Here is a 13510-nt window from a genome sequence, read left to right as displayed (position 1 = left end):
ATATTATTGTTTCGTTATATAAATGAAAATTCAAATTTATGCTTAAGGAATTATAAAATTGTAAATAAATAGTATACAATATATGGTAAAATAATATTTCTACCACGAGGAAATGTTTTATCGTTTGTTCAATACTGCGTTATGTATAGCCAACGTATACATATAGTAGATAGGATATGGATATAAATATATATATATATATATATACTCCATACGTATATAATACGTCGAACTGATCCCGGTTGGGGTTATAAAAGGAGAGGCGACGTGGTGAGCCCATTGTGCGTCTAAAAGTGGGTGTAATAAAGCGAAATTTTTATCATCAAGCACAGCATTGATTTCCCGGGTGCGTATACTATATATATATATATATATATATATATATATATATATAATATAGGTATACATAACGCGCATACCTTGCAAGGGTGAGATCGACACCTGCGGCGCGTTGATCGGAGGGGGTGGAAATAAAATATTTTACCGATAATCGATCCTATCTTAATTGCGATCGAGGAGGGCTCAACGATATCGCGGAATATTCATATGCGTTGACAAATTGTTGGTGAAAAAAAAAAAAAAAAAAAAAAAAAAATGCCCAAAGAAACTTGGCGAATTGTGGTTCAACTTTGAGTGCGTAAAAAAAAAATTCAATTTCTTATAATTAGTACAGAAACCGTCAGCGACGAAATATTTTCCACACTGTATAAATATAATAATCGTTATAACAATATTAACCCTGGTTTATGAATTGAATACAGTTAAAATAACAAAAAAAAAAAAAAAAAAAAAAAAAAAAAAAACCACAATTTTATATGAAATGTCGTAACAAAATTGTCGATATTACATTCTCCGGTTATTCTAGCCTTGAACAGTTCCCTTTAAATTATTGTTTACAAAATTCATTCTTATAAAATGAACGTTATTATAGCTGTACAAAGTGGAATATAAGCTGTGAGATAACAAGGACAAGAAAATGGTAAAAAAAAAACTCGAGACAACAATGCGCAGAATTTTGTCGAGAGCGGGAGGTAGGGAGGGAGAAGACTCGGAATGTCTTTAATCCGGCGGATTGCTGCAGGTACCGACGGTGTGTATTAAATTATACCGCGAAACGCGTGCCGCGGCACCGAGGGGTTCGGGGGCCCAGAGCTCATCAGAGTTAGGGGCCCATTGAGCCGACCATTGTCTGCGGTAATGGAATGTATTAATATCGGAGCGGACCGGCTCTGGTCTGCGAGTCCCGGGGGACCCGGCTCCCCCCCCCCCCCCCCCCCCCCCCCCGGCGTTGCGAAACGAACGGGTCCAGCAGGAGCCGTGGTGTGAGTTACATGGCGTGCAGCTACTTTTGACAAAAAAGTTTCTCTCTCGCGCTGGACTGGATTTAAGTAAGACGTGTATCATCTACGCCAAAATACCCTAGATTGGTGGTGATTAATTGTTTTGACGTTGAATCTGCGTGGGGAAAAATGAGCCGGACTTTAAATGACTCACACCTCAAGTACACGCGATGGCATTACCGAGCAGGGTAGCATTCCCCAGAAAAATAGTTCCCTAAGAATATAGGGATTTTGTTAGACAAATGGTACGCATCTCACGTAAAGGCTTTGATTACGAAGAACGGTATCAACGGTGCCAAAATACACTAGATTGGTGGTGATTAATTGTTCTGACGTTGAATCTGCGTGCGGACAAAATGAGCGGGACTTTAAATAACTAAGACCACAGCTATCCATGATGGAATTACCGATCAGGGTAGCGTTCGCCAGGAAAATAATTCCCTAGCAATATAGGGATTTCGTTCGACAGACGTCGGCGAGTCTCGTTCAGAACTCGCCGGGACTTCTCCGTCGGTTCCGGAGATAACGTAAAAGAACGATAAACGTAGAATCGGGCGAATTAAACAACAAATAAAAACAACTAGTCGGATGAACAGTTTTTGCGCGACACTTTTCGTCGCCATCATGAAAACGTGAGAGTCTTCCGTAACGATCTAGAAAATGGGTGAATGAAAAATTTGAAACCGATTGGACTTTGCGTATAAGTGAAAAAGTTTACGCAAAACAAGAGATTTAGAAAATTTTCGGTACCACAGGAATTTCAAATTAAACGGAACACGGCAATTTTTCTTCATCAAATATCAGACGACGATGTGTGAATATAGTCAACTCAAAAAACGGAGAAAGTGTGATCGATTAATTTAACAGAGATACTTTGTACTTGTACATCAATAAAAGAAAAGAGAAATAAATAAAATAGTTGAAAATTTTTCGAGCATAATTTGAAAGTGCAGTCTAAATGTATTAAACCTATTATCTGTATAAACGATTCCTTAAATTCCATAATTTTTCTTCACCGATTACATCATCATACCTGTATCATATATTTTTTGCCAAGAAGAAGCATATGAAAAAACGAAGAGAAATGGCTCAAAAAAAAAAAGAAAAAAGAAAATCGTCAAGACGATGAGACTCACCTAGCCTGATGGGGACCGACGTTTCCGCTGTCGAAACTTGAGCTTGCGGTGATATCGGCGTCCGGAATGGCCCCCGATTCCATGCCAAGAGGGGCGATACATTGGGCTGAAAATTTCAAGGGAAAAGATCAGGCGTTAGGAGACGATCGTAGACGGCAATAATTATGTAAAAGGGATGAAAAGGGTGTGTAAACGAGCAAACGAAGGTGCGCCATGAAAAGATAAACTCCCGCGGGGAGAACGGAAAGGAAATTAAAGGAACGGGAAGGGAGGGGAAGAGAGGGGAGGAAAGGAAAGCAGAGAGAGCTTTTCCACCTCGGTATCACCGGACCCGTATAACAATTATTTCGTAGTAGGTAAAGCGAGGGTTAAAATCTGTCCAGGATCAGCGATAGCAGCAGGTTAAAATTTCGATTATCAAGGTTGTTTGCCCGAAAATCGAGACTGTTGACGAATTTTATTCACCCGCGGGTATACACAATCAAATATCGAGTATTTGGTAAATTATTACATTATATTACAAGCTATGTCGAAGGTTATATTTATTACTATGAAAAAGAAGAAAAAGAGAGAGAGAGAGAGAAGATACTGAAATATTCAAGAAATTTTCAAATGAAGACAAAGCTTCGAGATTGGTAAAAACTTCTTTTTTTTTTTTACTAAATTTTTGCAACATTTTCGTGCTTTTTGTACGTCTGTGTAACTTTTTTTTTTTTTTGAGAGATTATCGATGCTCGGAGATACGATAACTTGATAAACACTCAACGTAAGGCCATCGCGCAAGAAAATTAATAACGAGTATCGATCATTGGCTAGTTAAAATTTTTCTTCGAGCTTTTAAATTTCTGCTTTATCGCGTCTCGCGTTTCTGAAGGCTTACAAGGCTTCTCCAGATGCGAACTGAAAACATGATTCAAAAGTTATATCAAGCTTTTACCTCGCGGCGAAGTTTTAACAATATTTAAGTAAAATATATATGTATATATACATATAAATATATATTTATATTATATCTTTTCATCACGTATAATATTATATACGAAGGTATAATAAATATCTAATGCATAAATTTCACGTGTAATTATAATGTGACGAGTGGCGAGATTGAGGATCAGACAAATATTTTTAATATCATCCGCTTGGATTTTACTGAGAAATTTTCATAAACTGTTTTTACGTTCAAGTTTCTTTCTTTCTCTTAGCCACTTTCCTCGTTTTATCTCGAACCGGTATTTATTTATCTCGTATTTTTATTCAGAGAAGAATTTTTTACTCGCTTGGAATAATCGCAAACCAACGTTCACCGCATATAATACATATATCATATGTAAATGCTAAATTTGCAATGAAATCACACGCTTTAATCTTATTACAATTGCAGATCACGATTTTACCAAGAAATTTGTACAATCAAAGATGAAACAAAAAAAAAAAATGTTCGATGACTAATTTTGAAAAAGATCCCCCCCAACCCCCCCGTCTCGAAAAACGTACCAATATAGACATTGAAAAACTTACAAGGTTTTCGATTTTCAATCATCTTCTTTTCTAAAAATTTCAGAGATGGGAGAACAAAGAAAAAAAGAAAATCAAAAACTGATCAGAATCGTATGAAAAATTTTATAGAAAAGGGTTTTTATGTTTGAAGCAATTCAGAGACTGTCAATTATTATTAGTTACGGTGGTGAATTGTTGCTGTTGATGTTGTTGTTGCAAAGAGAAGAACGCATTTTAGCTGATCTGTACGTACATCATAGATGGTGCAAAGTAAAAATTGAAGAGTTGAATGAATCTTTCGCGTTGTGTAAGCAATTTACTCGGAAATTCGAAAAGGCATTTAGCGTTCAATTGTTGGCAATAGTTGTTAATGGGAACTGCATTAAGCCGTCTGACTTCCGGTGACCGGTGGACATTCGCCGTGCGATCAGCAACTTCGGCAATAAACATCTGGCTTTTCGATATCCGTTTTCGAGATAAACTTCACAGCTGCGAAGATATGAAATTTATGCAACATCCGTTCTCCATCTGAAGGTAGGAAGGAGTATAAATGCTTGCAGAATATCCCGAACGATGCTTCGATATTCGCGAGACGACGTCTTTTGACTGTAAATCGACGCACTTCGAGAAGCTGAGAAAAAAAAAGCTCTTCGCAAAAACGCGACGCGACGCGAAATAAATAAATATCTGGTGGAAAATGGGAGCGATTTTTTTTTTTTTTTTTTTTTTGTTTGCTTGCTTGCTTGATTTGCTTATTTATTATACTCACAGAGATCAACGCCGTGGACGACGATGACGAGGCTGCCCAGGACGACCGGGAAAATAAGGATGAGGGCAGGTGACGCCCCTCCGGAGGAGATCCTTCGGGCATCCCTCATCGCAGACGGCTAGGCCACAGCTCACCGTTCGACCCCCGTCATTCCCTTGCCGATCTGGAATTGGAGAAGATTGTATAAAGATAAGAATGATGGTAGATAGATAGATAGATAGATAGATAGATAGATGAATAGATAAGTGATTTTTGTTTAATCCTGGAAACAAGGTTCCCTCAGGATCATCATCGATAAATAAACAAGTTGCATAATTTCAAAATCATTACATGTTTTTTTTTCCAACATTCTGACCTGAATTTTTTTCAAAATTTTTTTTATTAGACCGTTTATTTTTTCATAAATATTTCAAGTCAATTGTGAATGTCCGTTTTTTGAAAATCTGACAAAACGTGTCAAAAATCTAGTGAATCACACAAAACAGCCTCCGTTAGAAGGAAAACGTGGGTTGAATTTTTTTTTTCTATCTTTAGTATCACCTGATTCGGAAATTTTTACTTTTTAAACCGAAAATGGTGATCCAATGTGGTGGAAAAAAATTTTTAAATATTTCGATCTTGATGAAAATTTGTAGGCGGAGGTTTTTTGGGTCACCGATAACGAATCCAAGGTCAGATTTCCAAAATTTGAAACTATTGATCCATTATAGTAGTCGAAAAAAAAAAAAAAAAAAAAAAAAAATCCGCCCATTAAGCTATTTTCACTTTTAAGTACATATACAACAAAATACCCAGTTCCGGGTACAGGTTAAGAAAAATTTTTCTTCACATTCGAAAAATATTGAAACAGGATTTCCTAACAGCTAAGTATAACAAATAAAAATTTTCACAGTGTACAAAACGATGGAGTAGGTATAAACAGGATAGTAAAAAGCGAAAAAATTTCATCTCTTCTTCCGGTCTAGCTACCGAAAGTGTAATAACCTATACAATATATACATATATATATGCGCGTGTGTACATGTATATGTATATATATATATTTGAGTATTTTGAAAGTTGATATTTATGGGAAAGTAAACGTCTCGTGATTCACGTTAATGCCTACCATAAGTAATTAAGTAATGACAGTTTCTGAGGTTTCCACGCGGGTTAACGGATGGTAGGGATCATTAATTAGAGGGACGTAGCTAATTAATAACCCCCCGTTTTTACGATTCGGTATTTTCATTTTCATTATCATTATCAGCAGCAGCAGCAGCAGCAGCAGCAGCAGCTCGAGTCGACGGACGTACGTACGCCTTCGTGTCACAATCTTTGATTTACCGTTTTCTCATCCCGCCAAGCAATTATAATATCAGAAGACGAGGCTCCGTGTCTTTCCCTTCATTTCCATGCCGATTACCCACAACAGTGTTTTCCTTCAATAAATATACTCACCGTCAAACGGAAGGTCTATTAGAAAGTGGAATGCCCCCTATATGTATGGGGTATTCGACGCCAATTCGACTAGGGACTGACCCTCATCCGTTTGGATTTTGTCAAGCATCTTTTATATTCTTGTTCCCGAGTCTAAGAATCATTTAGATTTTCTTTTTAAAATCATTTAAAAAAAAATTACACAAGTTCTACGGACGTAATGAGAAATATTTCAATCAAAATTAAAGTCGACAGGCAAAACGGTAATTGTTTTTTTTTTTTTATCAATTATTCAACTGATTGATGATTTTTTTCTGTATTAATAAGTCTCGATGTATATTTCCCAATGCAATAGCAATCTGGAAAGATTAATTTAAAATCCAATATTGAAGAATCAAAACAATCAAGGAAAAAAAAAAATAAAAAAATTTTGATTCAACCCTTTTTTTTTCTCAATCTCAAGTAAAATTTACAGATTATTATCGAATATTAGGGAATATACATATATTGAACCCTGTAAATGAAAAAACCGTCAAAATGACAAGAAAATAATAACAATAATAATAATAATAATAATAATGAATTGATTAAAAAGTTGATAAATAATTTATCGTTTGGCCAAATTTTTACCCAAAATAAGGGTGCCTCAGAGTAATCGGGGAGCGCGCAGAGATTCGGGTACGTCGATTTCGACGAGAAGGACACTCGCAGCAGCTTCTCCTGCGGCTGGTAGCATTGAACCCGAACCTCCTCGAGTCGATGCCGTGTCGATATTCACGTTCATTTGCATGGGAATGAGTTTATGCAGATGATTGTAGGTAGGCACAGGTATTTATGTGGGTACATAATCTATACGCGATCGAATGTACGTATGTACGTGTATAGATAGATGTACGATAATATCGATTGCAAGATACGAAAGTATTTAGGTAAAACCTCGGTGATGATATTTTATTCATGCTATTCTTTTTAAAATTTTTGATATCTAAAAAAATTTCGGGGGCAAAATGGGACCCCTGAAATTTTTTAAATAACAAGGGATAAAATCAATAACCTAAAATTTTTCTTAAATATGAATTATTCGGAAATCATTTATTCGAGTAATTGCACAGATCGTAACGCGAAACGTTTCAACTTGTGCTTTACCCTCAAATCGTCAAAGTGAAATAATTATCTGAACGTGAATTTCTGATTAATTTTTCTCGAGAAATGTAGATAATAATTTAAGATAATTGTTCGTGTGAAAACTGAAGATTTTATTCTGATTTTAGGAATTATTTTTTTAACGGTCCCACTTTGCCCCCCCCCCCCCCCCCCTACGTATGCATAAAATAAATCTGGCGAAGTATTTTGACGAGAAATTACGAGCTTCTTACTCGTTTATCTTCCTGCATCTGGTCTGCCTGTAGCCGCCACACGCGTGGTTGAATTTCATGCTGTATCTGTCTACGAGAAAATCCTGAACGAGAATAGAAAACGAGAGGATCACTGATCACTTTAAACAAGAAAAAAAGAATCAGGATCTCTGTCTGTATAATATAATTTGAGAATGAAAAATAACTAGGGAGGCTCTAATTTTTCTTACTCTCTACCGCGGTGAGCGCTTAATTCAATCTTGGTACAGGTTTCGAGGATATCATCATGATTAAAATGAATATTGCGCACCCTGAACCGCGAAGAAGAAGAAGAAGAAAGAGAAGAAGAAGAAGAAGAAAAAGGAGGGCTGATTAAGGGCTCAAATTAATTAGTAAAACGTGGCTGATATTATTTTATCACCCTTTCTTTCTTCCTTTAATTATTCTTCTTCAATTTTTTTCTCCTCCATACTTTATTAGCGGTTATCCTTTCTCCTCCATCTTCATCTCCATCGCTTCGAGGTTTCTTTTCATCGCGGCGATTTCGGTTTCGTAATCGTTTATAATAATATTGCAGCGCTCCTGCGGTATCGTCCGTTGTTATTTCCCTACGAATGTGATGCTAAGTGTCAACCATAATGCATCGGGGAATAATTTATGTACGTTACACCGTATTCGGAGGCATTTAAAAATCGCTTCCAAGTATATAGTAATTACCGGACAGATTTTTTCGAATTGAATTTTTTATTCAAGGTATGTAAAATTAGTTTCACTCTCTTTCGTACTCGCGTGTTTTTCTCCGTTTATGCATGTATTTATACAAGGATTACGAGCACAAGTAAAACGTGAAACCTGAAAAAGGTTCATAAATTATATAACAGGCACATCGTGAAGTTGATTATAATTTTTCTCTCCTATGATTGCCTGATTTATGATTATTTCGCTGTAGGAATCCGAATCGATTTGGGAAAGATGAAAGAAATGAGAATAAAAATCCTAAAATATTAAAACCTTAAGAATATTATAGTCTTATTATTGAAAATTCAGATTTATTTCACCCATATTTGCTTGTTTACGAATTTATATCTCTTTTCATCTTTATCGTAATATAAACCGGAAAATTGCATCGATCAAGATTAATTAAGATTTTAATTTAAAAAAAAAAGTGTATACAATACCTGAGAAGAAGAGAAAAAAGAAGAAAATCAAGGTTTCGGTATAACCGCGGCATGGATCTCATAGCCAAAATACAACCCAATTTCCGAAGCATATATACATATGTATATACTATACATATATACACTGACAATGAGGGAAAAAATGAAGCAAGTCTGTAAGATCCCTCGCGGGTTAAGCCGGGAAGGTGGTTCTAATTAAAAATTAATACTGTAACTCTGCAGGCGGGCGAGTTTTTTTTTCTCCTCGAGCTTAGGTAAAACATACACGTATATGTATTAGATATAAAGGATGAAAAAGATTCAAGTAAAATGCATGTGCGCGCGCGAAACAACATATGTATGCAGGTACGTTGGTATCTGAGATTTGAATCCTCGGATTAAAAATACACCTCAAACTGCTGTAGAGAGGATGAGCCGAATTCAAGAGATGGAATTATGCACGTATGTAGGTAGAGGTAGGGAGGGAGGGAGGGAGGGATGGAGTGAGAAGAGGGAGAGAAACGCGAGGTTGAAACGGGTGAAGTATAGTCATCCATCGGTTACGTGCCTTACGAGTTAAGAACCAGCGTGTACATCAGCAGACGGAATGTTAACTTTCCTTAATTATCCGAAGAAGCGAGAGGGGCTCGCATTTCGTAAATTTCCTGCATCCACGAATATACGTATATATATATATATATACATATAATGCGTCGTAGCTACGAAGCGAAGAAAGAAGGGAAAAAAAAAACATTACTTAAGAAAAGAAGAAGAAAAAAAAACACACACACACCAAAAATTAAGAAGAAAGAAATTAAAAATACATGATGATAAAGTGAAAAACCTGAAAATTACCCGTAAGCCGAAAGTGAAGATGGGGGGGGGGGGGGGGGGGGAGGGGGGATAAAAGAAGATTTATAAAAAGGGGAAACCCCGCGGTGAGCTGGTGCTGGTTTCTCTCTCTCCTGGACGGCTCATCACTCGACGTCCCGAACCACCAAACATAATTCAAAGTCCGTCCCCTTTCTCCGGATACTTTGTTTCCCCCCTCGGTTGCGAGCAGCAATTTTTTTTTCACTGCATCTCATCTCTCCGATCTTGATCCTCTGAGAATCGATGAGAAATGGCGAAACTTGGTGTTCTAGTGTCTATGTACATCTGTATTATATGCCCAGCTAGCGATAGGAGATTAAGGGGGGGAGTGAGAGGTTGTTCTGTTTGTCGGATGATCCTTGGTGATCCTGAAACCGCGATTTCAAGCACGAACTCCGCAGGCATCCGGGCTTCTTATGGTGCAGCGATTTGGACCGAGCTTGCAGAGCAAAAGCTCCCGATCCGACGTCAAAAGCTCGTTGTTGTTTCCTGGACGGAGCTACTGGACCCGGGGACGTTTTGGGTTAATAATAAATTGCCGCGGTGCAGGATTTCCGGTTATAATGGGTAACTACAAGCGTCTACACCATCGATCCCCTTTTGCTTGGATTCAATTGTGTTCAACTATACCTACGCGGTTCTGCTACGTGAACAGAAGCCAATTTCGCTTTGGATGTTTGCCTGCCTCTAGCGTAGTGAGTAAAACGTAACTGTAGTATGAAGTTTTTGAAATAGTTACAAGGGAGTGTGATAAGAGTAAGAACCTTATGGTGAAAACAGGACGCTACTATAACACATGTACCTGCTTATGGATCTCTGGTTACAGATATCAAAGATCAACCAATTAATTGAGCAACAATTTTCCGTTACAACTATTACCACAATTGACATTTTTCTCAGTTTACACAATTTGAGTGAACGGTGATTCGGAATCAGATCTGGACCCTCCTGTACAGACTTACTGGGTACCACAAGCGGGAGCCTCAAGAGTGCGTGTAAATCCGTTCTTAGCTAAGCCTGGATCTTCTTTTTTTTTGTCAAGACCGTGAAAATGTAAGAAGATTAAGTCGTCCGGAGTCACCGCCGGCAGCTTCGACGTAGCTTATTTCCCAGGGCGTACAAGGCGAGCCCAATTTATCGGTACACGCGTCCCACCGACCATCCATTAGTCAAAACGATTCCACGCGCGTCCCGATCTAGCCTGTGCACGTGGACCCAAAGACCTTCGAAGGACTCGGGATCAAGTCGTGGGAAGAAGTGCTGTTTAAGTCGAGTGTGTGTCCGCAAAGGTGTATCGAAGGCCGCTCGTCCGATGGTGGAAACGAGGCGACAGCTTCCAGATTGGCTCAAAGGTTTGTCGTCACCAAGCGTCGATTACCGCCTCGCTGATCCTCCTGCATAAATTTATGCTACCCCATCATGGGTACACGCATGACGTTCACTAAGAGCCTCGCTCTAGTTGCCAGCAAGGGTATCTCACGCCTGACCAAACTCACTTTGCACGTTACCAGCCTTGGACTCAACGTCATTGTCAGTAAGGTAGGTGTACCTGCACTTATTGGCATGTTTGGATCCAATTGACAATTGACACTTCCATTTTACAAAATTGAACCAATTGCTAGAGGGTTAGACACTGCAAATTTTTTTTTTTTTTTACAATTTTGGGACCAAGGATCGAACAGGTACAACCAAGATAGATCAATGATTGGGACAGATTTAGTAACTGGTACCGTCTTACGGAACGGTTTTGAGGATATTTTCATTCAAACCGTGCGATGTCTTATACCCTCATCCTTACCGCGACGGTTGACTATAAGTGCGATATTTCCTTTGGCTGTGGTTGATCTCTCAGCTTTTTTTTCCCTTTTTTTTTTTGTCCAATTACCGTCACTGAATGAAAGCACGAGAGTCTCGAATCTATTTCAGCGGAGGAGTAATACCTCGACGAGTACCCAGCAACCTGCTGGTACAAACCTCCACTTGGAACCGGGCATCATTATACGGTGCAGGGTAACATCGATCTTGCTCAAGTAAGCAGAAAGAGAGGAACATAGTTTGAAGTGTTTAAGAGAATTTGGAAGGCTCCGAAGAGATATTTGGCGCGTACCTTGAATCGGGACTCTACCTTGGAAGTCTTCGTCTCAAGTCAACTCGTCACATTCACCACCGTGGGAGAATGATTCCGTTGAGAGTTGTAGCGCTGGGTCGTTACACTATATATCTGTAGGAAGTCGTTGTTCGGGATGAAAAGCACTCGACGAAACTGGAGAGCCGTCCGTCAAGAATAACGTCTGTCAGAGCCTCGTTCACCCTTCGAATTTCGGCCTGGGTGGCTGATGGCTGGTGTCTGGAGATTTTGACGGGAGAACAATGCTTCTGAATGATCCAGCAGTCCGTTCTGACCACCGAGTCAGACTGCTCTCGACGCGAGGTTCGCCGCTTCCATTACCACCTTAGGCCGCACAGGATCGCCAATTTGTGCGAAACTGAAGCCGGGGATGCTAACTAAGTCCCACTAAGACCTGTGCTCCAAAGCCGAACAACCATGTGGCGTAACTAGCCAATTCCACGATGATTTATTTCCTGTAGCAGGATATTATACGGAGCCTGTGTTACAGGCGTGCCTGGTAAATTTGTAACGTCCCATAATTCCGAGAGCTGTGTTTATGGCCCTGAACGTTTGTATTATTATCGGCCGGGATTTCGAACGTGGAGAGGAAATTAGTCGGGCTTGGAAAGCTGCAAGCTCGGTTCGACACTCTCGATATCGATGAAATTCGCTCGTCCTGCGGGCCGCGGAGCTTCGCTCGAATATTGGATTGGAAATATCTGGAAATCCGAACCTGACCGAGGCTCGTCTCCTCCTGCAACGCTGACTGAAGAGAGGGGATGAAGAGAAATGGGGCATTTTTAAAAGTGGGGAAAATTGTACGATATACTTGAGCAGTGGTGCTGAACACTTTGTAAAAGAGTGTAGAGTGTAAGCGCAGGAATGAGATTTCAGGATTGAATCTGAACTTAGGAACAGAGGAAAAACGGTTCAAAAATTTTTTGGTAATGTTATTTGCGCCAACGATAGTTGACGAGAATCAAAGAACATCCTTGATCGGTGACAGAATAGCTATTTATGTGGCATGCCCGTAAACCGCCTGTTTTTTGGCAAGGATAAAGATTTCAGGACGAGCTGAAGGCGAGCCAGAAGCGAGCCGGAAGCGAGTACTGAAATTATCTGAGCCAAAAAACGGTTTACGGGTATGCCACATACAATATTTTTTACGGTATGGGCATTGAAAAGCAAAACGAAGAGTGAGGTTATGTCGCGATATGTTCGACGAAGCTACTTTATTTGGGAGTTTGGGATGCGCACTTCGAACTGCGCATCAAAACTGCGGAATAAAGACTTTATTCCGCAACTTTGTTCGCTGCCGTATAAAGCGTCAGTTGACGGAACGAAAACTGCCACAAAAAGTGGACTTTTCAATGCCCATGCCGTAAAAATGGATTTGATAAAATTTGACTGACACAAGCTAAGATATCAGGAATTTGAGATAGGAATTTAGAACTAGAACGTTGAAAAATCTATGCAATCTATTTTTAACCACTTTGGCCATAACTATTTACAAATGTTTGTTTCTCTGGCAATCACTGGATACCTTTATGTTGAACAAAATAAACCGAAAAACATTATACATAACCGTATGGAAAGCACCATAATTTAATAATTTTGAACTTTTGAACTGTGAAAAACCTTTTCTGAGTTGCAGTTGCCAAATCAGGTTAAAATCACGTAAATTCGCTCAAACTAATTTCTATCACAAAGAAGATATATGTGGTTTCATTGGTGTTCACTACATAACTAGCAGGAGAGGGAACACCGTGCATGTATAATGTATAAACGTTTTTTTCTCTCCTCTCTTAACCTTCGATTCAGACTACGAGTCCCATTCATCCTTAATGCGCATTT

The 13510-nt window shown here is 38.9% G+C and overlaps 1 protein-coding gene across 1 annotated transcript in view; it reads right to left on the bottom strand.

Annotated features, from left to right (window-relative positions):
• The window catches only part of LOC124404918 (epithelial discoidin domain-containing receptor 1-like), an 86940-nt gene that overhangs the window by 42810 nt on the left and 30620 nt on the right, over window positions 1-13510 (bottom strand). Inside the window, exons 2-3 of the mRNA XM_046879412.1 lie at window positions 4743-4905; window positions 2477-2582 (exon numbers count right to left, since the gene is read on the bottom strand). Coding sequence (XP_046735368.1) covers window positions 2477-2582; window positions 4743-4851 — 215 coding nt within the window. The 5' untranslated portion in view covers window positions 4852-4905. The remainder of the gene's footprint in view (window positions 1-2476; window positions 2583-4742; window positions 4906-13510) is intronic.

The sequence above is a fragment of the Diprion similis genome, chromosome 3 (assembly GCF_021155765.1).
Source record: "Diprion similis isolate iyDipSimi1 chromosome 3, iyDipSimi1.1, whole genome shotgun sequence".
Classification (NCBI taxonomy): domain Eukaryota; kingdom Metazoa; phylum Arthropoda; class Insecta; order Hymenoptera; family Diprionidae; genus Diprion; species Diprion similis.
The sequence above is the reverse complement of the archived record's forward strand: the minus strand, read 5'-3'. Positions and strand labels throughout refer to the sequence as shown.